Raw genomic sequence first — 25,560 nt, 5'->3', positions numbered from 1 at the left:
AAGCATACCTGGTTCTCTTTGAAGATACCAACTTGTGCGCCATTCACGCCAAGCGTGTCACCATCATGCCCAAAGACATCCAGCTGGCACGTCGTATTCGAGGAGAACGCGCCTAAGCCACTCTTGTTGGTCTTCCTCTTTGGAAAAACTAGGCCCTTCTTAGGGCCAAAATCTAACTTGCAAAAGAATTTTTGATCATGACAACCAACCTCTCTCTCTCTCTCTCTACCTAATAAGAACAACTAATAGTAATTGTATTCGTGATAATAGTGATAACTAGTAGGTAGGTACTGCTGCTTTTCATTTAAAAGCTAGCTACCGGTAATTAATGCAAACAAGCGAAATTTAGTTAGGTAGGGTCCTGTGTCTTTTTTTTTTTTACTTTTATTTCCTTCCAGGCTAACCTACCTACAATAGAAAAAAATATATAAAACGGGTTAAGTAAGTGTCTTAACAATTGAATCGTGATATCACTTTTCTAATTATTCATTATAAATAGTAGTATCATCATCATCATTTGGTCCAACAATGATCTCTTTTGTAATAATGTGTGGCTCCAATGGAGCCGAGTTTAGGGGAGGAAGAAGTAGGAACAACTTCTTACTTAGAAGAGGTGTACTTGGTAACAGCTTTTGTACCCTCGGACACGGCGTGCTTGGCCAGTTCACCAGGTAAAAGAAGTCGAACAGCAGTCTGGATCTCCCGACTGGTGATGGTGGAGCGTTTGTTGTAGTGGGCAAGGCGGGAAGCCTCAGCAGCGATACGTTCAAAAATGTCGTTCACGAAAGAGTTCATAATGGACATGGCCTTGGAAGAGATACCGGTGTCCGGGTGAACCTGTTTGAGAACCTTGTAGATGTAGATACTGTAGCTCTCCTTCCTCCTGCGCTTCTTCTTCTTATCGCCCTTAGCGATGGCTTTCTGAGCTTTTCCAGCCTTCTTGGCAGCCTTTCCTGATGCTTTGGGAGGCATAACGACGGCGACGGTAGTGAGTGAGGAGGTTACGTGGCGGCGATGATCGCGGCTAGAATGAGAAGCCACTCCCGAGCTTGGCCTTATATATGCCACAGGTTACTCAGCTTTTGCTCCTCGCCCAGGCCGAGCGCGCTCATTGGTTGTTTGGCGTCGGCCGCCGCCTCGCTTGATCCTGAGCGGGGGTATATAAGCGATGCTCGCAGCAGCAGCAGTAGCCGTATTACTAGCACCACCATGTCAGGACGAGGCAAGGGAGGCAAAGTCAAGGGCAAGTCCAAGAGTCGCTCCAGTCGAGCGGGACTCCAGTTTCCCGTAGGTAGAATCCACCGCCTTCTGCGCAAGGGAAACTACGCCGAACGTGTCGGTGCTGGTGCCCCAGTCTACCTGGCAGCTGTCATGGAGTACCTGGCCGCTGAAGTACTAGAGTTAGCCGGTAACGCTGCCCGTGACAACAAGAAGACTCGTATCATCCCTCGTCACTTGCAGCTGGCCATCCGTAATGACGAGGAACTCAACAAGCTTCTCTCTGGTGTCACCATTGCCCAGGGAGGTGTCCTGCCTAACATTCAGGCTGTCCTCCTTCCCAAGAAGACGGAAAAGAAGTAGATGATCAAGATGATATAATCATGATGATGAACCAAAAAAATCAGGCTCCTCTTGGAGCCACAAATAAATTCTTAAAGGGATATCAAGCAAGACATACTCACTCATAACTAACTCTATGCTTACTAACGTTATTAATCTTTCTATTTCTTTTCACTCCCTCATTCACAAGCGTATACTTTACAAAAAAATAGACACACACACATATATATATATATATGGATTCATTTATTTTTATAAGCATAAGATAATAGATAAATTTCCATCTACAGACATGGTAAAATAGAATGAAAAGCCCTGCACGCTCTATTCCATCCATTTATTTAAGCTACCCCCAAATACAAATCGATCATAAAAGAAAACCAAGAAGCAGGCAGACGGTTCGTTGGTCGGAGGGAGGGAGGGAGGGGCCAAACAAGAGATACACTACATTACATCCTTACGGATAATTTTCCACAACGATACAGGAGAATTACAACCTTATCACTAACCATAGTGTATAAAATAAAGCCTCCTCATTGGCAGATAACTATCAGCCAATGGCAAGCAAGTATTTCATTATATATATAGGTACCCAGACCCGTTAACCTGATCTTGTCTTCTCCAACAGAGCCAGCAATTATCTTCATAATTACTTGTCTCCAGGACCACTGTGTGGTTCCGACCACATCCCTATCCTTCTTCATCTCTCGCCTAACCCTATCCTCGTCCCATCACCCTCACACTACAACTACAATAGAGCGGACTGGGAGAGCTTCAAAGACACTCTCTCCAACTGCACATACACCACAAATTATGAAAACCACCCAATAACACTAATAGACACAGAAATAGAACATATACATGGAACAATCACACAGGCAGCTAACAACTCTATCCCCAAATCTTCATACACTTCAAGATATTCCTTCTTTCCTTCTCCAAAAACAAAAAGACTTCTGTCGTGCTACCGTCGACGCTTCGAACAAAACAGACGTCGATTGGGCTTAGTACAATGGGACCTCACCTCCCTACGAAACCACACACTCAACAGCCTTCTAGAAGACCACAACAGACACTGGAAATCTCTTATCACCACAACAGAACTACACCGTATCAAATCTCCTCGAGAATTTTGGAACAGAATCCGAAAACTCAAAGGAGCACCGATAACAAACTTCGATGGGCTAAAAGACAACAACACCCTACACCATAACCCACAAGACATTGCCAACATTTTTCAAAAACACTGGGAAGGTATCTTTCACCCGCACCCACCTCACCCTTTGGCGTACGAAAACACTCAAATTGTCACACAACACATACAAAACAGACCCACTCACTTCTACCCAGAACAGATCATACATCTCCAATCGCTTTCACACGACCACCTACTCACAACTCCCATAAGATCGATCGAGGTCAAATTCCTCCTTCTCAAAACACCCAAAGTAGCCCCAGGTAACTCAGGTATTGGTTACCAACTACTCACACAACTCCCCAACAACACAATTAGAGCCATCACCTCCCTCTTCAACGCGGCACTAGCCTCTGGCTATTTTCCCGCGGCTTTCAAAACAGCAACAACCATAATGATTCCCAAACCCAACAAAACCAACAGAGACCCCATGAACTACAGACCCATCAGCCTACTGGAGTCCATTGGGAAGACATTTGAAAGAATTATAAACAACAGACTTAGACAACACCTCACAAACAACAACCTACTCTCACACAAACAGTTTGGCTTTCACCAACATCGCTCCACACAAGATGAACTCAACATCATTACGAACTACATAAGAAACAACACGCGGCCACGCAAAATGACCGCACTATTCACAAAAGATGTTGAAAAAGCCTTTGACACCGTGTGGCACGATGGATTGAGGTACAAACTAAGCACCCAATTCCAACTCCCACGCCCCACCATTAAGCTTCTCTCTAACTATCTTAGCAACAGAAAAACCCGAATCAAATACAGAAACACTTACTCAAACTACTTCTTCCTTAATGCCGGTGTACCCCAAGGCTCCGTGCTGGCCCCCACTCTCTACACACTCTATTCAAATGATCTTCCCAATCCGATACACCCGGACTCCATCACTCTCCAGTATGCAGATGATGTCACACAGCTAATCAGAGCCAGAATCCTCACTCACTTAATCAATAGAGCCCAACAGGAAATTGACCACGTATCGCTCTGGGAGTTAAAATGGAGGATTAAAACAAATCCTGCAAAATCCAACATATCCTACTTTAATGTACGTCAGAGATACAACATAACTAATGTCTACCTACACTCCCAAATACACCGTCAGGCGCCCATTCCTATCTCAAACACCAACATTGTCCTGGGCCTAAACTATGATGTACACCTGAGAATGAACCACCATCTACAATCCAGGGCGGCTATCGCGAGAGCGGAGCTCGCGAAATTGTATAGATTCAGAGAGGCGCAATTCAAAACCAAATTGCACCTCTACAAGGCATTAATACGACCTCTTATCACATACGCCCCATCAGCTCTCGAACTCGGAGCCAAATCCAACATCCGTGCACTCCAAGTCATCCAGAACAAAGCTCTACGTTGGATTTTTAACATCAAATGGCACGAGTTCGTCAGGAACACAGTACTTCACGAGAGAGCACGAATCCCTCCTCTAAACATCTACTGGAGGGAACTGTTTGAAAGACAAGTAGAGCGATTTCAAATTCATCACACGCACTGGATTGATTACTTCAACAATCTCCTGGGAATAGACCACCCAGGTAACATGTTCAATATACAACCTGAACAACATCCAGTGCCAATATATTAACGAACTAAAAACCTCTATAGATCTTACTGCTAAGTCCATGGAGGAAGAGTCTTGGTAACATCAGTGGCCATCAGTCAGAAATTTGATCCATCTCCTCGAATTTAAAAAAAAAGAAAAAAAAAAAAAAAAAAAAAAAAAAAAGGCTGGGAACGTCTTGGTAACATCAGTGGCCATCAGTCAGACATCTGATCCATCTCCTAAAAAAAAAAAAAAAAAAAAAAAAAAAAAAAAAAAAAAAAAAAAAAACCCTTGGCCTCCGCTCTCATCACCACATTTCTTCCAATGCAAGCTGGGTTGAGCCCTGGCCCTTTTCCTCCCACTAAAATTCACTTCCTCTTACAATTTCTTGCTCTTTCCCCCCTCTCCTTTCCCGCCCCTCCTCGGAAGGGACTTTTCTATCATCATTCATTCATTCGTTAAACCCCTTTTTCAAACCTCCAGTCTCGAAAAAGATGGGATTGAACGGGTTCCTCCCTCTCTCCTACCTACGCTTTTCCAAGCCTGCCTGCCTGCCTGCCTGCTGCTACCCAACCATTAATCCACCACCAAGCACCTACCATTTTACCACATACTTAGCCTTTCACATGTCTTTGCTCTCCTCTGCCTCAAGGCATGTCCAAATGCAAAGAAAATTCCCTTAATTTCTCTCTGACAAACAAATATGCACTCTGCAAATCAATGTCATTGAACGGGTTCCTCCCTCTCTCCTACCTACGCTTTTCCAAGACTGCCTGCCTGCTGCTACCCAACCATTAATGCACCACCAAGCACCTACCATTTTACCACATACTTAGCCTTTCACATGTCTTTGCTCTCCTCTGCCTCAAGGCATGTCCAAATGCAAAGAAAATTCCCTTAATTTCTCTCTGACAAACAAATATGCACTCTGCAAATCAATGTCATTGAACGGGTTCCTCCCTCTCTCCTACCTACGCTTTTCCAAGCCTGCCTGCCTGCCTGCCTGCTGCTACCCAACCATTAATCCACCACCAAGCACCTACCATTTTACCACATACTTAGCCTTTCACATGTCTTTGCTCTCCTCTGCCTCAAGGCATGTCCAAATGCAAAGAAAATTCCCTTAATTTCTCTCTGACAAACAAATATGCACTCTGCAAATCAATGTCATTGAACGGGTTCCTCCCTCTCTCCTACCTACGCTTTTCCAAGACTGCCTGCCTGCTGCTACCCAACCATTAATCCACCACCAAGCACCTACCATTTTACCACATACTTAGCCTTTCACATGTCTTTGCTCTCCTCTGCCTCAAGGCATGTCCAAATGCAAAGAAAATTCCCTTAATTTCTCTCTGACAAACAAATATGCACTCTGCAAATCAATGTCATTGAACGGGTTCCTCCCTCTCTCCTACCTACGCTTTTCCAAGACTGCCTGCCTGCTGCTACCCAACCATTAATGCACCACCAAGCACCTACCATTTTACCACATACTTAGCCTTTCACATGTCTTTGCTCTCCTCTGCCTCAAGGCATGTCCAAATGCAAAGAAAATTCCCTTAATTTCTCTCTGACAAACAAATATGCACTCTGCAAATCAATGTCATTGAACGGGTTCCTCCCTCTCTCCTACCTACGCTTTTCCAAGCCTGCCTGCCTGCCTGCCTGCTGCTACCCAACCATTAATCCACCACCAAGCACCTACCATTTTACCACATACTTAGCCTTTCACATGTCTTTGCTCTCCTCTGCCTCAAGGCATGTCCAAATGCAAAGAAAATTCCCTTAATTTCTCTCTGACAAACAAATATGCACTCTGCAAATCAATGTCATTGAACGGGTTCCTCCCTCTCTCCTACCTACGCTTTTCCAAGACTGCCTGCCTGCTGCTACCCAACCATTAATGCACCACCAAGCACCTACCATTTTACCACATACTTAGCCTTTCACATGTCTTTGCTCTCCTCTGCCTCAAGGCATGTCCAAATGCAAAGAAAATTCCCTTAATTTCTCTCTGACAGATAAATAAAAGATACACTCTACGTAGAAATAGATGGCATTGAAGGGGTTTCTCCTACCATTATGTAAGTCTGCTATCGAAAATGATATAGAAGAATGTCATCATAGAAGAATGTCATCATTTTTAATGCCCTAAGTGTATGAAATTACTCTTTAGGAAGTCTGCTACCCAAAACGTTCTATAAGAATTTCATCAATTTTTATGCCCTAAGTGTATGAAGTTATAGAGAATATGAAAATATAAATGTTTTTTGTCTAATAAGATATCTTTTGAGATTATTTGTGGACCTTAAAAAGGTCCGATTGATTTCTGTTTGTGCCATTGGCATGGTCTTGCAAGAGGAAGAATAATCTTAACCGCCAAATCCGTATAGAGTTCTGCCCTGGCGTTTGAGAGCATAAACCACATCCATGGCAGTGACTGTTTTCCTCTTGGCGTGCTCAGTGTAGGTGACAGCATCACGGATGACGTTTTCTAAGAAAACCTTGAGTACACCACGGGTTTCTTCATAGATCAGGCCAGAGATACGTTTGACTCCTCCACGGCGAGCAAGACGACGAATGGCAGGCTTTGTGATTCCCTGAATGTTGTCACGAAGAACCTTGCGATGACGCTTGGCGCCTCCCTTTCCGAGCCCCTTGCCTCCCTTGCCGCGACCAGTCATCTTGTCTCACCTCTGCTGCGGTCTGCTTTGATACGTTTCTCGCCGCTCCGCTCTCCAATGTAATGCACACCAACTCAGCTCCAACGTATATATCCCCCTTGGATGGACGTGATAGTAGCAGTTCTACCTTCTCTGCCTATTTTCGTGTCTTTTTCCTGTGAAAATTACACTTTTTTTACTCTTTCTCTTATGCAACATAGATAAGATATCAAGCTCGATCTTATGATATCATCAATTTTTATCTTCCTCTAAGAAAACCTATAGAAAAAGGTGAAAAATAGCTTTTCAACCTTCATGCGGATCAAGTGAGGAAGAGTGGGCGGAGCTTACGGCTCTCCTTCAGCCAATAGGGAGGCACGAAGTTGCAGCTAGCTGCTGCATAAAACGGGCTCGCACTCGCGCTCCTCGAACACTACTCGCTCATACGTACTACAACTACTGTAGTGACTGCTCCAGAAATGGCTCGAACCAAGCAGACTGCTCGCAAGTCTACAGGAGGCAAGGCCCCTCGCAAACAGCTGGCCACTAAGGCAGCTCGTAAATCTGCTCCTGCTACCGGTGGTGTTAAGAAGCCTCACCGTTATAGGCCTGGAACTGTGGCTCTGCGTGAAATCCGACGTTACCAGAAAAGCACCGAGTTACTCATCAGAAAGCTACCCTTCCAGCGTCTTGTGCGAGAGATTGCACAAGACTTCAAGACAGATCTACGTTTCCAGTCGTCTGCCGTCATGGCCCTTCAGGAAGCCTCTGAAGCATACCTGGTGGGTCTCTTTGAAGATACCAACTTGTGCGCCATTCACGCCAAGCGTGTCACCATCATGCCCAAAGACATCCAGCTGGCACGTCGTATTCGAGGAGAACGCGCCTAAGCCACTCTTGTAGGTCTTCCTCTTTGGAAAAACTAGGCCCTTCTTAGGGCCAAAATCTAACTTGCAAAAGAATTTTTGATCATGACAACCAACCTCTCTCTCTCTCTCTACCTAATAAGAACAACTAATAGTAATTGTATTCGTGATAATAGTGATAACTAGTAGGTACTGCTGCTTTTCATTTAAAAGCTAGCTACCGGTAATTAATGCAAACAAGCGAAATTTAGTTAGGTAGGGTCCTGTGTCTTTTTTTTTTTTACTTTTATTTCCTTCCAGGCTAACCTACCTACAATAGAAAAAAATATATAAAACGGGTTAAGTAAGTGTCTTAACAATTGAATCGTGATATCACTTTTCTAATTATTCATTATAAATAGTAGTATCATCATCATCATTTGGTCCAACAATGATCTCTTTTGTAATAATGTGTGGCTCCAATGGAGCCGAGTTTAGGGGAGGAAGAAGTAGGAACAACTTCTTACTTAGAAGAGGTGTACTTGGTAACAGCTTTTGTACCCTCGGACACGGCGTGCTTGGCCAGTTCACCAGGTAAAAGAAGTCGAACAGCAGTCTGGATCTCCCGACTGGTGATGGTGGAGCGTTTGTTGTAGTGGGCAAGGCGGGAAGCCTCAGCAGCGATACGTTCAAAAATGTCGTTCACGAAAGAGTTCATAATGGACATGGCCTTGGAAGAGATACCGGTGTCCGGGTGAACCTGTTTGAGAACCTTGTAGATGTAGATACTGTAGCTCTCCTTCCTCCTGCGCTTCTTCTTCTTATCGCCCTTAGCGATGGCTTTCTGAGCTTTTCCAGCCTTCTTGGCAGCCTTTCCTGATGCTTTGGGAGGCATAACGACGGCGACGGTAGTGAGTGAGGAGGTTACGTGGCGGCGATGATCGCGGCTAGAATGAGAAGCCACTCCCGAGCTTGGCCTTATATATGCCACAGGTTACTCAGCTTTTGCTCCTCGCCCAGGCCGAGCGCGCTCATTGGTTGTTTGGCGTCGGCCGCCGCCTCGCTTGATCCTGAGCGGGGGTATATAAGCGATGCTCGCACCAAATTGCTACGCATTCATTTTCTCTCTCTCTCGAGTAGAGAACTCTCTCTCAGCAGCAGCAGCAGTAGCCGTATTACTAGCACCACCATGTCAGGACGAGGCAAGGGAGGCAAAGTCAAGGGCAAGTCCAAGAGTCGCTCCAGTCGAGCGGGACTCCAGTTTCCCGTAGGTAGAATCCACCGCCTTCTGCGCAAGGGAAACTACGCCGAACGTGTCGGTGCTGGTGCCCCAGTCTACCTGGCAGCTGTCATGGAGTACCTGGCCGCTGAAGTACTAGAGTTAGCCGGTAACGCTGCCCGTGACAACAAGAAGACTCGTATCATCCCTCGTCACTTGCAGCTGGCCATCCGTAATGACGAGGAACTCAACAAGCTTCTCTCTGGTGTCACCATTGCCCAGGGAGGTGTCCTGCCTAACATTCAGGCTGTCCTCCTTCCCAAGAAGACGGAAAAGAAGTAGATGATCAAGATGATATAATCATGATGATGAACCAAAAAAATCAGGCTCCTCTTGGAGCCACAAATAAATTCTTAAAGGGATATCAAGCAAGACATACTCACTCATAACTAACTCTATGCTTACTAACGTTATTAATCTTTCTATTTCTTTTCACTCCCTCATTCACAAGCGTATACTTTACAAAAAAATAGACACACACACATATATATATATATATGGATTCATTTATTTTTATAAGCATAAGATAATAGATAAATTTCCATCTACAGACATGGTAAAATAGAATGAAAAGCCCTGCACGCTCTATTCCATCCATTTATTTAAGCTACCCCCAAATACAAATCGATCATAAAAGAAAACCAAGAAGCAGGCAGACGGTTCGTTGGTCGGAGGGAGGGAGGGAGGGGCCAAACAAGAGATACACTACATTACATCCTTACGGATAATTTTCCACAACGATACAGGAGAATTACAACCTTATCACTAACCATAGTGTATAAAATAAAGCCTCCTCATTGGCAGATAACTATCAGCCAATGGCAAGCAAGTATTTCATTATATATATAGGTACCCAGACCCGTTAAACCCCTTTTTCAAACCTCCAGTCTCGAAAAAGATGGGATTGAACGGGTTCCTCCCTCTCTCCTACCTACGCTTTTCCAAGCCTGCCTGCCTGCCTGCCTGCTGCTACCCAACCATTAATCCACCACCAAGCACCTACCATTTTACCACATACTTAGCCTTTCACATGTCTTTGCTCTCCTCTGCCTCAAGGCATGTCCAAATGCAAAGAAAATTCCCTTAATTTCTCTCTGACAAACAAATATGCACTCTGCAAATCAATGTCATTGAACGGGTTCCTCCCTCTCTCCTACCTACGCTTTTCCAAGCCTGCCTGCCTGCCTGCTGCTACCCAACCATTAATCCACCACCAAGCACCTACCATTTTACCACATACTTAGCCTTTCACATGTCTTTGCTCTCCTCTGCCTCAAGGCATGTCCAAATGCAAAGAAAATTCCCTTAATTTCTCTCTGACAAACAAATATGCACTCTGCAAATCAATGTCATTGAACGGGTTCCTCCCTCTCTCCTACCTACGCTTTTCCAAGACTGCCTGCCTGCTGCTACCCAACCATTAATGCACCACCAAGCACCTACCATTTTACCACATACTTAGCCTTTCACATGTCTTTGCTCTCCTCTGCCTCAAGGCATGTCCAAATGCAAAGAAAATTCCCTTAATTTCTCTCTGACAAACAAATATGCACTCTGCAAATCAATGTCATTGAACGGGTTCCTCCCTCTCTCCTACCTACGCTTTTCCAAGCCTGCCTGCCTGCCTGCCTGCTGCTACCCAACCATTAATCCACCACCAAGCACCTACCATTTTACCACATACTTAGCCTTTCACATGTCTTTGCTCTCCTCTGCCTCAAGGCATGTCCAAATGCAAAGAAAATTCCCTTAATTTCTCTCTGACAAACAAATATGCACTCTGCAAATCAATGTCATTGAACGGGTTCCTCCCTCTCTCCTACCTACGCTTTTCCAAGACTGCCTGCCTGCTGCTACCCAACCATTAATGCACCACCAAGCACCTACCATTTTACCACATACTTAGCCTTTCACATGTCTTTGCTCTCCTCTGCCTCAAGGCATGTCCAAATGCAAAGAAAATTCCCTTAATTTCTCTCTGACAAACAAATATGCACTCTGCAAATCAATGTCATTGAACGGGTTCCTCCCTCTCTCCTACCTACGCTTTTCCAAGACTGCCTGCCTGCTGCTACCCAACCATTAATGCACCACCAAGCACCTACCATTTTACCACATACTTAGCCTTTCACATGTCTTTGCTCTCCTCTGCCTCAAGGCATGTCCAAATGCAAAGAAAATTCCCTTAATTTCTCTCTGACAGATAAATAAAAGATACACTCTACGTAGAAATAGATGGCATTGAAGGGGTTTCTCCTACCATTATGTAAGTCTGCTATCGAAAATGATATAGAAGAATGTCATCATAGAAGAATGTCATCATTTTTAATGCCCTAAGTGTATGAAATTACTCTTTAGGAAGTCTGCTACCCAAAACGTTCTATAAGAATTTCATCAATTTTTATGCCCTAAGTGTATGAAGTTATAGAGAATATGAAAATATAAATGTTTTTTGTCTAATAAGATATCTTTTGAGATTATTTGTGGACCTTAAAAAGGTCCGATTGATTTCTGTTTGTGCCATTGGCATGGTCTTGCAAGAGGAAGAATAATCTTAACCGCCAAATCCGTATAGAGTTCTGCCCTGGCGTTTGAGAGCATAAACCACATCCATGGCAGTGACTGTTTTCCTCTTGGCGTGCTCAGTGTAGGTGACAGCATCACGGATGACGTTTTCTAAGAAAACCTTGAGTACACCACGGGTTTCTTCATAGATCAGGCCAGAGATACGTTTGACTCCTCCACGGCGAGCAAGACGACGAATGGCAGGCTTTGTGATTCCCTGAATGTTGTCACGAAGAACCTTGCGATGACGCTTGGCGCCTCCCTTTCCGAGCCCCTTGCCTCCCTTGCCGCGACCAGTCATCTTGTCTCACCTCTGCTGCGGTCTGCTTTGATACGTTTCTCGCCGCTCCGCTCTCCAATGTAATGCACACCAACTCAGCTCCAACGTATATATCCCCCTTGGATGGACGTGATAGTAGCAGTTCTACCTTCTCTGCCTATTTTCGTGTCTTTTTCCTGTGAAAATTACACTTTTTTTACTCTTTCTCTTATGCAACATAGATAAGATATCAAGCTCGATCTTATGATATCATCAATTTTTATCTTCCTCTAAGAAAACCTATAGAAAAAGGTGAAAAATAGCTTTTCAACCTTCATGCGGATCAAGTGAGGAAGAGTGGGCGGAGCTTACGGCTCTCCTTCAGCCAATAGGGAGGCACGAAGTTGCAGCTAGCTGCTGCATAAAACGGGCTCGCACTCGCGCTCCTCGAACACTACTCGCTCATACGTACTACAACTACTGTAGTGACTGCTCCAGAAATGGCTCGAACCAAGCAGACTGCTCGCAAGTCTACAGGAGGCAAGGCCCCTCGCAAACAGCTGGCCACTAAGGCAGCTCGTAAATCTGCTCCTGCTACCGGTGGTGTTAAGAAGCCTCACCGTTATAGGCCTGGAACTGTGGCTCTGCGTGAAATCCGACGTTACCAGAAAAGCACCGAGTTACTCATCAGAAAGCTACCCTTCCAGCGTCTTGTGCGAGAGATTGCACAAGACTTCAAGACAGATCTACGTTTCCAGTCGTCTGCCGTCATGGCCCTTCAGGAAGCCTCTGAAGCATACCTGGTGGGTCTCTTTGAAGATACCAACTTGTGCGCCATTCACGCCAAGCGTGTCACCATCATGCCCAAAGACATCCAGCTGGCACGTCGTATTCGAGGAGAACGCGCCTAAGCCACTCTTGTAGGTCTTCCTCTTTGGAAAAACTAGGCCCTTCTTAGGGCCAAAATCTAACTTGCAAAAGAATTTTTGATCATGACAACCAACCTCTCTCTCTCTCTCTACCTAATAAGAACAACTAATAGTAATTGTATTCGTGATAATAGTGATAACTAGTAGGTACTGCTGCTTTTCATTTAAAAGCTAGCTACCGGTAATTAATGCAAACAAGCGAAATTTAGTTAGGTAGGGTCCTGTGTCTTTTTTTTTTTTACTTTTATTTCCTTCCAGGCTAACCTACCTACAATAGAAAAAAATATATAAAACGGGTTAAGTAAGTGTCTTAACAATTGAATCGTGATATCACTTTTCTAATTATTCATTATAAATAGTAGTATCATCATCATCATTTGGTCCAACAATGATCTCTTTTGTAATAATGTGTGGCTCCAATGGAGCCGAGTTTAGGGGAGGAAGAAGTAGGAACAACTTCTTACTTAGAAGAGGTGTACTTGGTAACAGCTTTTGTACCCTCGGACACGGCGTGCTTGGCCAGTTCACCAGGTAAAAGAAGTCGAACAGCAGTCTGGATCTCCCGACTGGTGATGGTGGAGCGTTTGTTGTAGTGGGCAAGGCGGGAAGCCTCAGCAGCGATACGTTCAAAAATGTCGTTCACGAAAGAGTTCATAATGGACATGGCCTTGGAAGAGATACCGGTGTCCGGGTGAACCTGTTTGAGAACCTTGTAGATGTAGATACTGTAGCTCTCCTTCCTCCTGCGCTTCTTCTTCTTATCGCCCTTAGCGATGGCTTTCTGAGCTTTTCCAGCCTTCTTGGCAGCCTTTCCTGATGCTTTGGGAGGCATAACGACGGCGACGGTAGTGAGTGAGGAGGTTACGTGGCGGCGATGATCGCGGCTAGAATGAGAAGCCACTCCCGAGCTTGGCCTTATATATGCCACAGGTTACTCAGCTTTTGCTCCTCGCCCAGGCCGAGCGCGCTCATTGGTTGTTTGGCGTCGGCCGCCGCCTCGCTTGATCCTGAGCGGGGGTATATAAGCGATGCTCGCACCAAATTGCTACGCATTCATTTTCTCTCTCTCTCGAGTAGAGAACTCTCTCTCAGCAGCAGCAGCAGTAGCCGTATTACTAGCACCACCATGTCAGGACGAGGCAAGGGAGGCAAAGTCAAGGGCAAGTCCAAGAGTCGCTCCAGTCGAGCGGGACTCCAGTTTCCCGTAGGTAGAATCCACCGCCTTCTGCGCAAGGGAAACTACGCCGAACGTGTCGGTGCTGGTGCCCCAGTCTACCTGGCAGCTGTCATGGAGTACCTGGCCGCTGAAGTACTAGAGTTAGCCGGTAACGCTGCCCGTGACAACAAGAAGACTCGTATCATCCCTCGTCACTTGCAGCTGGCCATCCGTAATGACGAGGAACTCAACAAGCTTCTCTCTGGTGTCACCATTGCCCAGGGAGGTGTCCTGCCTAACATTCAGGCTGTCCTCCTTCCCAAGAAGACGGAAAAGAAGTAGATGATCAAGATGATATAATCATGATGATGAACCAAAAAAATCAGGCTCCTCTTGGAGCCACAAATAAATTCTTAAAGGGATATCAAGCAAGACATACTCACTCATAACTAACTCTATGCTTACTAACGTTATTAATCTTTCTATTTCTTTTCACTCCCTCATTCACAAGCGTATACTTTACAAAAAAATAGACACACACACATATATATATATATATGGATTCATTTATTTTTATAAGCATAAGATAATAGATAAATTTCCATCTACAGACATGGTAAAATAGAATGAAAAGCCCTGCACGCTCTATTCCATCCATTTATTTAAGCTACCCCCAAATACAAATCGATCATAAAAGAAAACCAAGAAGCAGGCAGACGGTTCGTTGGTCGGAGGGAGGGAGGGAGGGGCCAAACAAGAGATACACTACATTACATCCTTACGGATAATTTTCCACAACGATACAGGAGAATTACAACCTTATCACTAACCATAGTGTATAAAATAAAGCCTCCTCATTGGCAGATAACTATCAGCCAATGGCAAGCAAGTATTTCATTATATATATAGGTACCCAGACCCGTTAAACCCCTTTTTCAAACCTCCAGTCTCGAAAAAGATGGGATTGAACGGGTTCCTCCCTCTCTCCTACCTACGCTTTTCCAAGCCTGCCTGCCTGCCTGCCTGCTGCTACCCAACCATTAATCCACCACCAAGCACCTACCATTTTACCACATACTTAGCCTTTCACATGTCTTTGCTCTCCTCTGCCTCAAGGCATGTCCAAATGCAAAGAAAATTCCCTTAATTTCTCTCTGACAAACAAATATGCACTCTGCAAATCAATGTCATTGAACGGGTTCCTCCCTCTCTCCTACCTACGCTTTTCCAAGCCTGCCTGCCTGCCTGCCTGCTGCTACCCAACCATTAATCCACCACCAAGCACCTACCATTTTACCACATACTTAGCCTTTCACATGTCTTTGCTCTCCTCTGCCTCAAGGCATGTCCAAATGCAAAGAAAATTCCCTTAATTTCTCTCTGACAAACAAATATGCACTCTGCAAATCAATGTCATTGAACGGGTTCCTCCCTCTCTCCTACCTACGCTTTTCCAAGACTGCCTGCCTGCTGCTACCCAACCATTAATGCACCACCAAGCACCTACCATTTTACCACATACTTAGCCTTTCACATGTCTTTGCTCTCCTCTGCCTCAAGGCATGTCCAAATGCAAAGAAAATTCCCTTAATTTCTCTCTGACAAACAAATATGCACTCTGCAAATCAATGTCATTGAACGGGTTCCTCCCTCTCTCCTACCTACGCTTTTCCAAGCCTGCCTGCCTGCCTGCCTGCTGCTACCCAACCATTAATCCACCACCAAGCACCTACCATTTTACCACATACTTAGCCTTTCACATGTCTTTGCTCTCCTCTGCCTCAAGGCATGTCCAAATGCAAAGAAAATTCCCTTAATTTCTCTCTGACAAACAAATATGCACTCTGCAAATCAATGTCATTGAACGGGTTCCTCCCTCTCTCCTACCTACGCTTTTCCAAGACTGCCTGCCTGCTGCTACCCAACCATTAATGCACCACCAAGCACCTACCATTTTACCACATACTTAGCCTTTCACATGTCTTTGCTCTCCTCTGCCTCAAGGCATGTCCAAATGCAAAGAAAATTCCCTTAATTTCTCTCTGACAGATAAATAAAAGATACACTCTACGTAGAAATAGATGGCATTGAAGGGGTTTCTCCTACCATTATGTAAGTCTGCTATCGAAAATGATATAGAAGAATGTCATCATAGAAGAATGTCATCATTTTTAATGCCCTAAGTGTATGAAATTACTCTTTAGGAAGTCTGCTACCCAAAACGTTCTATAAGAATTTCATCAATTTTTATGCCCTAAGTGTATGAAGTTATAGAGAATATGAAAATATAAATGTTTTTTGTCTAATAAGATATCTTTTGAGATTATTTGTGGACCTTAAAAAGGTCCGATTGATTTCTGTTTGTGCCATTGGCATGGTCTTGCAAGAGGAAGAATAATCTTAACCGCCAAATCCGTATAGAGTTCTGCCCTGGCGTTTGAGAGCATAAACCACATCCATGGCAGTGACTGTTTTCCTCTTGGCGTGCTCAGTGTAGGTGACAGCATCACGGATGACGTTTTCTAAGAAAACCTTGAGTACACCACGGGTTTCTTCATAGATCAGGCCAGAGATACGTTTGACTCCTCCACGGCGAGCAAGACGACGAATGGCAGGCTTTGTGATTCCCTGAATGTTGTCACGAAGAACCTTGCGATGACGCTTGGCGCCTCCCTTTCCGAGCCCCTTGCCTCCCTTGCCGCGACCAGTCATCTTGTCTCACCTCTGCTGCGGTCTGCTTTGATACGTTTCTCGCCGCTCCGCTCTCCAATGTAATGCACACCAACTCAGCTCCAACGTATATATCCCCCTTGGATGGACGTGATAGTAGCAGTTCTACCTTCTCTGCCTATTTTCGTGTCTTTTTCCTGTGAAAATTACACTTTTTTTACTCTTTCTCTTATGCAACATAGATAAGATATCAAGCTCGATCTTATGATATCATCAATTTTTATCTTCCTCTAAGAAAACCTATAGAAAAAGGTGAAAAATAGCTTTTCAACCTTCATGCGGATCAAGTGAGGAAGAGTGGGCGGAGCTTACGGCTCTCCTTCAGCCAATAGGGAGGCACGAAGTTGCAGCTAGCTGCTGCATAAAACGGGCTCGCACTCGCGCTCCTCGAACACTACTCGCTCATACGTACTACAACTACTGTAGTGACTGCTCCAGAAATGGCTCGAACCAAGCAGACTGCTCGCAAGTCTACAGGAGGCAAGGCCCCTCGCAAACAGCTGGCCACTAAGGCAGCTCGTAAATCTGCTCCTGCTACCGGTGGTGTTAAGAAGCCTCACCGTTATAGGCCTGGAACTGTGGCTCTGCGTGAAATCCGACGTTACCAGAAAAGCACCGAGTTACTCATCAGAAAGCTACCCTTCCAGCGTCTTGTGCGAGAGATTGCACAAGACTTCAAGACAGATCTACGTTTCCAGTCGTCTGCCGTCATGGCCCTTCAGGAAGCCTCTGAAGCATACCTGGTGGGTCTCTTTGAAGATACCAACTTGTGCGCCATTCACGCCAAGCGTGTCACCATCATGCCCAAAGACATCCAGCTGGCACGTCGTATTCGAGGAGAACGCGCCTAAGCCACTCTTGTAGGTCTTCCTCTTTGGAAAAACTAGGCCCTTCTTAGGGCCAAAATCTAACTTGCAAAAGAATTTTTGATCATGACAACCAACCTCTCTCTCTCTCTCTACCTAATAAGAACAACTAATAGTAATTGTATTCGTGATAATAGTGATAACTAGTAGGTACTGCTGCTTTTCATTTAAAAGCTAGCTACCGGTAATTAATGCAAACAAGCGAAATTTAGTTAGGTAGGGTCCTGTGTCTTTTTTTTTTTTACTTTTATTTCCTTCCAGGCTAACCTACCTACAATAGAAAAAAATATATAAAACGGGTTAAGTAAGTGTCTTAACAATTGAATCGTGATATCACTTTTCTAATTATTCATTATAAATAGTAGTATCATCATCATCATTTGGTCCAACAATGATCTCTTTTGTAATAATGTGTGGCTCCAATGGAGCCGAGTTTAGGGGAGGAAGAAGTAGGAACAACTTCTTACTTAGAAGAGGTGTACTTGGTAACAGCTTTTGTACCCTCGGACACGGCGTGCTTGGCCAGTTCACCAGGTAAAAGAAGTCGAACAGCAGTCTGGATCTCCCGACTGGTGATGGTGGAGCGTTTGTTGTAGTGGGCAAGGCGGGAAGCCTCAGCAGCGATACGTTCAAAAATGTCGTTCACGAAAGAGTTCATAATGGACATGGCCTTGGAAGAGATACCGGTGTCCGGGTGAACCTGTTTGAGAACCTTGTAGATGTAGATACTGTAGCTCTCCTTCCTCCTGCGCTTCTTCTTCTTATCGCCCTTAGCGATGGCTTTCTGAGCTTTTCCAGCCTTCTTGGCAGCCTTTCCTGATGCTTTGGGAGGCATAACGACGGCGACGGTAGTGAGTGAGGAGGTTACGTGGCGGCGATGATCGCGGCTAGAATGAGAAGCCACTCCCGAGCTTGGCCTTATATATGCCACAGGTTACTCAGCTTTTGCTCCTCGCCCAGGCCGAGCGCGCTCATTGGTTGTTTGGCGTCGGCCGCCGCCTCGCTTGATCCTGAGCGGGGGTATATAAGCGATGCTCGCACCAAATTGCTACGCATTCATTTTCTCTCTCTCTCGAGTAGAGAACTCTCTCTCAGCAGCAGCAGCAGTAGCCGTATTACTAGCACCACCATGTCAGGACGAGGCAAGGGAGGCAAAGTCAAGGGCAAGTCCAAGAGTCGCTCCAGTCGAGCGGGACTCCAGTTTCCCGTAGGTAGAATCCACCGCCTTCTGCGCAAGGGAAACTACGCCGAACGTGTCGGTGCTGGTGCCCCAGTCTACCTGGCAGCTGTCATGGAGTACCTGGCCGCTGAAGTACTAGAGTTAGCCGGTAACGCTGCCCGTGACAACAAGAAGACTCGTATCATCCCTCGTCACTTGCAGCTGGCCATCCGTAATGACGAGGAACTCAACAAGCTTCTCTCTGGTGTCACCATTGCCCAGGGAGGTGTCCTGCCTAACATTCAGGCTGTCCTCCTTCCCAAGAAGACGGAAAAGAAGTAGATGATCAAGATGATATAATCATGATGATGAACCAAAAAAATCAGGCTCCTCTTGGAGCCACAAATAAATTCTTAAAGGGATATCAAGCAAGACATACTCACTCATAACTAACTCTATGCTTACTAACGTTATTAATCTTTCTATTTCTTTTCACTCCCTCATTCACAAGCGTATACTTTACAAAAAAATAGACACACACACATATATATATATATATGGATTCATTTATTTTTATAAGCATAAGATAATAGATAAATTTCCATCTACAGACATGGTAAAATAGAATGAAAAGCCCTGCACGCTCTATTCCATCCATTTATTTAAGCTACCCCCAAATACAAATCGATCATAAAAGAAAACCAAGAAGCAGGCAGACGGTTCGTTGGTCGGAGGGAGGGAGGGAGGGGCCAAACAAGAGATACACTACATTACATCCTTACGGATAATTTTCCACAACGATACAGGAGAATTACAACCTTATCACTAACCATAGTGTATAAAATAAAGCCTCCTCATTGGCAGATAACTATCAGCCAATGGCAAGCAAGTATTTCATTATATATATAGGTACCCAGACCCGTTAAACCCCTTTTTCAAACCTCCAGTCTCGAAAAAGATGGGATTGAACGGGTTCCTCCCTCTCTCCTACCTACGCTTTTCCAAGCCTGCCTGCCTGCCTGCCTGCTGCTACCCAACCATTAATCCACCACCAAGCACCTACCATTTTACCACATACTTAGCCTTTCACATGTCTTTGCTCTCCTCTGCCTCAAGGCATGTCCAAATGCAAAGAAAATTCCCTTAATTTCTCTCTGACAAACAAATATGCACTCTGCAAATCAATGTCATTGAACGGGTTCCTCCCTCTCTCCTACCTACGCTTTTCCAAGACTGCCTGCCTGCTGCTACCCAACCATTAATGCACCACCAAGCACCTACCATTTTACCACATACTTAGCCTTTCACATGTCTTTGCTCTCCTCTGCCTCAAGGCATGTCCAAATGCAAAGAAAATTCCCTTAATTTCTCTCTGACAAACAAATATGCACTCTGCAAATCAATGTCATTGAACGGGTTCCTCCCTCTCTCCTACCTACGCTTTTCCAAGCCTGCCTGCCTGCCTGCCTGCTGCTACCCAACCATTAATCCACCACCAAGCACCTACCATTTTACCACATACTTAGCCTTTCACATGTCTTTGCTCTCCTCTGCCTCAAGGCATGTCCAAATGCAAAGAAAATTCCCTTAATTTCTCTCTGACAAACAAATATGCACTCTGCAAATCAATGTCATTGAACGGGTTCCTCCCTCTCTCCTACCTACGCTTTTCCAAGACTGCCTGCCTGCTGCTACCCAACCATTAATGCACCACCAAGCACCTACCATTTTACCACATACTTAGCCTTTCACATGTCTTTGCTCTCCTCTGCCTCAAGGCATGTCCAAATGCAAAGAAAATTCCCTTAATTTCTCTCTGACAAACAAATATGCACTCTGCAAATCAATGTCATTGAACGGGTTCCTCCCTCTCTCCTACCTACGCTTTTCCAAGCCTGCCTGCCTGCCTGCTGCTACCCAACCATTAATCCACCACCAAGCACCTACCATTTTACCACATACTTAGCCTTTCACATGTCTTTGCTCTCCTCTGCCTCAAGGCATGTCCAAATGCAAAGAAAATTCCCTTAATTTCTCTCTGACAAACAAATATGCACTCTGCAAATCAATGTCATTGAACGGGTTCCTCCCTCTCTCCTACCTACGCTTTTCCAAGACTGCCTGCCTGCTGCTACCCAACCATTAATCCACCACCAAGCACCTACCATTTTACCACATACTTAGCCTTTCACATGTCTTTGCTCTCCTCTGCCTCAAGGCATGTCCAAATGCAAAGAAAATTCCCTTAATTTCTCTCTGACAAACAAATATGCACTCTGCAAATCAATGTCATTGAACGGGTTCCTCCCTCTCTCCTACCTACGCTTTTCCAAGCCTGCCTGCCTGCCTGCCTGCTGCTACCCAACCATTAATCCACCACCAAGCACCTACCATTTTACCACATACTTAGCCTTTCACATGTCCTGCTGCTACCCAACCATTAATCCACCACCAAGCACCTACCATTTTACCACATACTTAGCCTTTCACATGTCTTTGCTCTCCTCTGCCTCAAGGCATGTCCAAATGCAAAGAAAATTCCCTTAATTTCTCTCTGACAAACAAATATGCACTCTGCAAATCAATGTCATTGAACGGGTTCCTCCCTCTCTCCTACCTACGCTTTTCCAAGACTGCCTGCCTGCTGCTACCCAACCATTAATGCACCACCAAGCACCTACCATTTTACCACATACTTAGCCTTTCACATGTCTTTGCTCTCCTCTGCCTCAAGGCATGTCCAAATGCAAAGAAAATTCCCTTAATTTCTCTCTGACAAACAAATATGCACTCTGCAAATCAATGTCATTGAACGGGTTCCTCCCTCTCTCCTACCTACGCTTTTCCAAGCCTGCCTGCCTGCCTGCCTGCTGCTACCCAACCATTAATCCACCACCAAGCACCTACCATTTTACCACATACTTAGCCTTTCACATGTCTTTGCTCTCCTCTGCCTCAAGGCATGTCCAAATGCAAAGAAAATTCCCTTAATTTCTCTCTGACAAACAAATATGCACTCTGCAAATCAATGTCATTGAACGGGTTCCTCCCTCTCTCCTACCTACGCTTTTCCAAGACTGCCTGCCTGCTGCTACCCAACCATTAATGCACCACCAAGCACCTACCATTTTACCACATACTTAGCCTTTCACATGTCTTTGCTCTCCTCTGCCTCAAGGCATGTCCAAATGCAAAGAAAATTCCCTTAATTTCTCTCTGACAGATAAATAAAAGATACACTCTACGTAGAAATAGATGGCATTGAAGGGGTTTCTCCTACCATTATGTAAGTCTGCTATCGAAAATGATATAGAAGAATGTCATCATAGAAGAATGTCATCATTTTTAATGCCCTAAGTGTATGAAATTACTCTTTAGGAAGTCTGCTACCCAAAACGTTCTATAAGAATTTCATCAATTTTTATGCCCTAAGTGTATGAAGTTATAGAGAATATGAAAATATAAATGTTTTTTGTCTAATAAGATATCTTTTGAGATTATTTGTGGACCTTAAAAAGGTCCGATTGATTTCTGTTTGTGCCATTGGCATGGTCTTGCAAGAGGAAGAATAATCTTAACCGCCAAATCCGTATAGAGTTCTGCCCTGGCGTTTGAGAGCATAAACCACATCCATGGCAGTGACTGTTTTCCTCTTGGCGTGCTCAGTGTAGGTGACAGCATCACGGATGACGTTTTCTAAGAAAACCTTGAGTACACCACGGGTTTCTTCATAGATCAGGCCAGAGATACGTTTGACTCCTCCACGGCGAGCAAGACGACGAATGGCAGGCTTTGTGATTCCCTGAATGTTGTCACGAAGAACCTTGCGATGACGCTTGGCGCCTCCCTTTCCGAGCCCCTTGCCTCCCTTGCCGCGACCAGTCATCTTGTCTCACCTCTGCTGCGGTCTGCTTTGATACGTTTCTCGCCGCTCCGCTCTCCAATGTAATGCACACCAACTCAGCTCCAACGTATATATCCCCCTTGGATGGACGTGATAGTAGCAGTTCTACCTTCTCTGCCTATTTTCGTGTCTTTTTCCTGTGAAAATTACACTTTTTTTACTCTTTCTCTTATGCAACATAGATAAGATATCAAGCTCGATCTTATGATATCATCAATTTTTATCTTCCTCTAAGAAAACCTATAGAAAAAGGTGAAAAATAGCTTTTCAACCTTCATGCGGATCAAGTGAGGAAGAGTGGGCGGAGCTTACGGCTCTCCTTCAGCCAATAGGGAGGCACGAAGTTGCAGCTAGCTGCTGCATAAAACGGGCTCGCACTCGCGCTCCTCGAACACTACTCGCTCATACGTACTACAACTACTGTAGTGACTGCTCCAGAAATGGCTCGAACCAAGCAGACTGCTCGCAAGTCTACAGGAGGCAAGGCCCCTCGCAAACAGCTGGCCACTAAGGCAGCTCGTAAATCTGCTCCTGCTACCGGTGGTGTTAAGAAGCCTCACCGTTATAGGCCTGGAACTGTGGCTCTGCGTGAAATCCGACGTTACCAGAAAAGCACCGAGTTACTCATCAGAAAGCTACCCTTCCAGCGTCTTGTGCGAGAGATTGCACAAGACTTCAAGACAGATCTACGTTTCCAGTCGTCTGCCGTCATGGCCCTTCAGGAAGCCTCTGAAGCATACCTGGTGGGTCTCTTTGAAGATACCAACTTGTGCGCCATTCACGCCAAGCGTGTCACCATCATGCCCAAAGACATCCAGCTGGCACGTCGTATTCGAGGAGAACGCGCCTAAGCCACTCTTGTAGGTCTTCCTCTTTGGAAAAACTAGGCCCTTCTTAGGGCCAAAATCTAACTTGCAAAAGAATTTTTGATCATGACAACCAACCTCTCTCTCTCTCTCTACCTAATAAGAACAACTAATAGTAATTGTATTCGTGATAATAGTGATAACTAGTAGGTACTGCTGCTTTTCATTTAAAAGCTAGCTACCGGTAATTAATGCAAACAAGCGAAATTTAGTTAGGTAGGGTCCTGTGTCTTTTTTTTTTTTACTTTTATTTCCTTCCAGGCTAACCTACCTACAATAGAAAAAAATATATAAAACGGGTTAAGTAAGTGTCTTAACAATTGAATCGTGATATCACTTTTCTAATTATTCATTATAAATAGTAGTATCATCATCATCATTTGGTCCAACAATGATCTCTTTTGTAATAATGTGTGGCTCCAATGGAGCCGAGTTTAGGGGAGGAAGAAGTAGGAACAACTTCTTACTTAGAAGAGGTGTACTTGGTAACAGCTTTTGTACCCTCGGACACGGCGTGCTTGGCCAGTTCACCAGGTAAAAGAAGTCGAACAGCAGTCTGGATCTCCCGACTGGTGATGGTGGAGCGTTTGTTGTAGTGGGCAAGGCGGGAAGCCTCAGCAGCGATACGTTCAAAAATGTCGTTCACGAAAGAGTTCATAATGGACATGGCCTTGGAAGAGATACCGGTGTCCGGGTGAACCTGTTTGAGAACCTTGTAGATGTAGATACTGTAGCTCTCCTTCCTCCTGCGCTTCTTCTTCTTATCGCCCTTAGCGATGGCTTTCTGAGCTTTTCCAGCCTTCTTGGCAGCCTTTCCTGATGCTTTGGGAGGCATAACGACGGCGACGGTAGTGAGTGAGGAGGTTACGTGGCGGCGATGATCGCGGCTAGAATGAGAAGCCACTCCCGAGCTTGGCCTTATATATGCCACAGGTTACTCAGCTTTTGCTCCTCGCCCAGGCCGAGCGCGCTCATTGGTTGTTTGGCGTCGGCCGCCGCCTCGCTTGATCCTGAGCGGGGGTATATAAGCGATGCTCGCACCAAATTGCTACGCATTCATTTTCTCTCTCTCTCGAGTAGAGAACTCTCTCTCAGCAGCAGCAGCAGTAGCCGTATTACTAGCACCACCATGTCAGGACGAGGCAAGGGAGGCAAAGTCAAGGGCAAGTCCAAGAGTCGCTCCAGTCGAGCGGGACTCCAGTTTCCCGTAGGTAGAATCCACCGCCTTCTGCGCAAGGGAAACTACGCCGAACGTGTCGGTGCTGGTGCCCCAGTCTACCTGGCAGCTGTCATGGAGTACCTGGCCGCTGAAGTACTAGAGTTAGCCGGTAACGCTGCCCGTGACAACAAGAAGACTCGTATCATCCCTCGTCACTTGCAGCTGGCCATCCGTAATGACGAGGAACTCAACAAGCTTCTCTCTGGTGTCACCATTGCCCAGGGAGGTGTCCTGCCTAACATTCAGGCTGTCCTCCTTCCCAAGAAGACGGAAAAGAAGTAGATGATCAAGATGATATAATCATGATGATGAACCAAAAAAATCAGGCTCCTCTTGGAGCCACAAATAAATTCTTAAAGGGATATCAAGCAAGACATACTCACTCATAACTAACTCTATGCTTACTAACGTTATTAATCTTTCTATTTCTTTTCACTCCCTCATTCACAAGCGTATACTTTACAAAAAAATAGACACACACACATATATATATATATGGATTCATTTATTTTTATAAGCATAAGATAATAGATAAATTTCCATCTACAGACATGGTAAAATAGAATGAAAAGCCCTGCACGCTCTATTCCATCCATTTATTTAAGCTACCCCCAAATACAAATCGATCATAAAAGAAAACCAAGAAGCAGGCAGACGGTTCGTTGGTCGGAGGGAGGGAGGGGCCAAACAAGAGATACACTACATTACATCCTTACGGATAATTTTCCACAACGATACAGGAGAATTACAACCTTATCACTAACCATAGTGTATAAAATAAAG

The 25,560-nt window shown here is 45.0% G+C and overlaps 18 protein-coding genes across 18 annotated transcripts; 9 read left to right on the top strand and 9 right to left on the bottom strand.

The window, feature by feature from the left end:
• Positions 1-549: 549 nt before the first annotated feature.
• On the bottom strand, positions 550-1,035 carry LOC139763565 (histone H2B). Its single transcript, XM_071689770.1, has one exon. It carries the CDS (start codon positions 970-972, stop codon positions 601-603), a length of 372 nt encoding a protein of 123 aa, XP_071545871.1. The 5' UTR covers positions 973-1,035; the 3' UTR covers positions 550-600.
• Positions 1,036-1,177: 142 nt separating this feature from the next.
• On the top strand, positions 1,178-1,649 carry LOC139763564 (histone H2A). The gene has a single exon (XM_071689769.1). The coding sequence runs from the start codon at positions 1,210-1,212 to the stop codon at positions 1,579-1,581; it is 372 nt and encodes a 123-aa protein (XP_071545870.1). The 5' UTR covers positions 1,178-1,209; the 3' UTR covers positions 1,582-1,649.
• A 4,975-nt stretch (positions 1,650-6,624) lies between these two features.
• Positions 6,625-7,087, bottom strand: LOC139763563 (histone H4). Its single transcript, XM_071689768.1, has one exon. It carries the CDS (start codon positions 7,019-7,021, stop codon positions 6,710-6,712), a length of 312 nt encoding a protein of 103 aa, XP_071545869.1. The 5' UTR covers positions 7,022-7,087; the 3' UTR covers positions 6,625-6,709.
• Positions 7,088-7,423: 336 nt separating this feature from the next.
• Positions 7,424-7,943, top strand: LOC139763562 (histone H3). Its single transcript, XM_071689766.1, has one exon. The coding sequence runs from the start codon at positions 7,480-7,482 to the stop codon at positions 7,888-7,890; it is 411 nt and encodes a 136-aa protein (XP_071545867.1). The 5' UTR covers positions 7,424-7,479; the 3' UTR covers positions 7,891-7,943.
• Positions 7,944-8,317: 374 nt separating this feature from the next.
• Positions 8,318-8,804, bottom strand: LOC139763561 (histone H2B). The gene has a single exon (XM_071689765.1). The coding sequence runs from the start codon at positions 8,738-8,740 to the stop codon at positions 8,369-8,371; it is 372 nt and encodes a 123-aa protein (XP_071545866.1). The 5' UTR covers positions 8,741-8,804; the 3' UTR covers positions 8,318-8,368.
• Positions 8,805-8,952: 148 nt separating this feature from the next.
• LOC139763560 (histone H2A) lies at positions 8,953-9,474 on the top strand. Its single transcript, XM_071689764.1, has one exon. It carries the CDS (start codon positions 9,035-9,037, stop codon positions 9,404-9,406), a length of 372 nt encoding a protein of 123 aa, XP_071545865.1. The 5' UTR covers positions 8,953-9,034; the 3' UTR covers positions 9,407-9,474.
• Positions 9,475-11,593: 2,119 nt separating this feature from the next.
• Positions 11,594-12,056, bottom strand: LOC139763559 (histone H4). The gene has a single exon (XM_071689763.1). It carries the CDS (start codon positions 11,988-11,990, stop codon positions 11,679-11,681), a length of 312 nt encoding a protein of 103 aa, XP_071545864.1. The 5' UTR covers positions 11,991-12,056; the 3' UTR covers positions 11,594-11,678.
• A 336-nt stretch (positions 12,057-12,392) lies between these two features.
• On the top strand, positions 12,393-12,913 carry LOC139763558 (histone H3). The gene has a single exon (XM_071689762.1). It carries the CDS (start codon positions 12,449-12,451, stop codon positions 12,857-12,859), a length of 411 nt encoding a protein of 136 aa, XP_071545863.1. The 5' UTR covers positions 12,393-12,448; the 3' UTR covers positions 12,860-12,913.
• A 373-nt stretch (positions 12,914-13,286) lies between these two features.
• LOC139763557 (histone H2B) lies at positions 13,287-13,773 on the bottom strand. The gene has a single exon (XM_071689761.1). It carries the CDS (start codon positions 13,707-13,709, stop codon positions 13,338-13,340), a length of 372 nt encoding a protein of 123 aa, XP_071545862.1. The 5' UTR covers positions 13,710-13,773; the 3' UTR covers positions 13,287-13,337.
• Positions 13,774-13,922: 149 nt separating this feature from the next.
• Positions 13,923-14,443, top strand: LOC139763556 (histone H2A). The gene has a single exon (XM_071689759.1). The coding sequence runs from the start codon at positions 14,004-14,006 to the stop codon at positions 14,373-14,375; it is 372 nt and encodes a 123-aa protein (XP_071545860.1). The 5' UTR covers positions 13,923-14,003; the 3' UTR covers positions 14,376-14,443.
• A 1,905-nt stretch (positions 14,444-16,348) lies between these two features.
• On the bottom strand, positions 16,349-16,811 carry LOC139763555 (histone H4). Its single transcript, XM_071689758.1, has one exon. The coding sequence runs from the start codon at positions 16,743-16,745 to the stop codon at positions 16,434-16,436; it is 312 nt and encodes a 103-aa protein (XP_071545859.1). The 5' UTR covers positions 16,746-16,811; the 3' UTR covers positions 16,349-16,433.
• A 336-nt stretch (positions 16,812-17,147) lies between these two features.
• Positions 17,148-17,668, top strand: LOC139763554 (histone H3). Its single transcript, XM_071689757.1, has one exon. The coding sequence runs from the start codon at positions 17,204-17,206 to the stop codon at positions 17,612-17,614; it is 411 nt and encodes a 136-aa protein (XP_071545858.1). The 5' UTR covers positions 17,148-17,203; the 3' UTR covers positions 17,615-17,668.
• Positions 17,669-18,041: 373 nt separating this feature from the next.
• On the bottom strand, positions 18,042-18,528 carry LOC139763553 (histone H2B). Its single transcript, XM_071689756.1, has one exon. It carries the CDS (start codon positions 18,462-18,464, stop codon positions 18,093-18,095), a length of 372 nt encoding a protein of 123 aa, XP_071545857.1. The 5' UTR covers positions 18,465-18,528; the 3' UTR covers positions 18,042-18,092.
• Positions 18,529-18,677: 149 nt separating this feature from the next.
• LOC139763552 (histone H2A) lies at positions 18,678-19,198 on the top strand. The gene has a single exon (XM_071689755.1). It carries the CDS (start codon positions 18,759-18,761, stop codon positions 19,128-19,130), a length of 372 nt encoding a protein of 123 aa, XP_071545856.1. The 5' UTR covers positions 18,678-18,758; the 3' UTR covers positions 19,131-19,198.
• A 3,079-nt stretch (positions 19,199-22,277) lies between these two features.
• LOC139763551 (histone H4) lies at positions 22,278-22,740 on the bottom strand. The gene has a single exon (XM_071689754.1). It carries the CDS (start codon positions 22,672-22,674, stop codon positions 22,363-22,365), a length of 312 nt encoding a protein of 103 aa, XP_071545855.1. The 5' UTR covers positions 22,675-22,740; the 3' UTR covers positions 22,278-22,362.
• A 336-nt stretch (positions 22,741-23,076) lies between these two features.
• LOC139763550 (histone H3) lies at positions 23,077-23,597 on the top strand. Its single transcript, XM_071689753.1, has one exon. It carries the CDS (start codon positions 23,133-23,135, stop codon positions 23,541-23,543), a length of 411 nt encoding a protein of 136 aa, XP_071545854.1. The 5' UTR covers positions 23,077-23,132; the 3' UTR covers positions 23,544-23,597.
• Positions 23,598-23,970: 373 nt separating this feature from the next.
• LOC139763549 (histone H2B) lies at positions 23,971-24,456 on the bottom strand. Its single transcript, XM_071689751.1, has one exon. The coding sequence runs from the start codon at positions 24,391-24,393 to the stop codon at positions 24,022-24,024; it is 372 nt and encodes a 123-aa protein (XP_071545852.1). The 5' UTR covers positions 24,394-24,456; the 3' UTR covers positions 23,971-24,021.
• A 150-nt stretch (positions 24,457-24,606) lies between these two features.
• On the top strand, positions 24,607-25,127 carry LOC139763548 (histone H2A). The gene has a single exon (XM_071689750.1). It carries the CDS (start codon positions 24,688-24,690, stop codon positions 25,057-25,059), a length of 372 nt encoding a protein of 123 aa, XP_071545851.1. The 5' UTR covers positions 24,607-24,687; the 3' UTR covers positions 25,060-25,127.
• The last annotated feature ends 433 nt before the right edge of the window (positions 25,128-25,560 follow it).

The sequence above is a fragment of the Panulirus ornatus genome, chromosome 47 (assembly GCF_036320965.1).
Source record: "Panulirus ornatus isolate Po-2019 chromosome 47, ASM3632096v1, whole genome shotgun sequence".
Lineage (NCBI taxonomy): Eukaryota > Metazoa > Arthropoda > Malacostraca > Decapoda > Palinuridae > Panulirus > Panulirus ornatus.
Note: the sequence above shows the minus strand (reverse complement) of the source record. Positions and strands in the feature narration are given on the sequence as shown.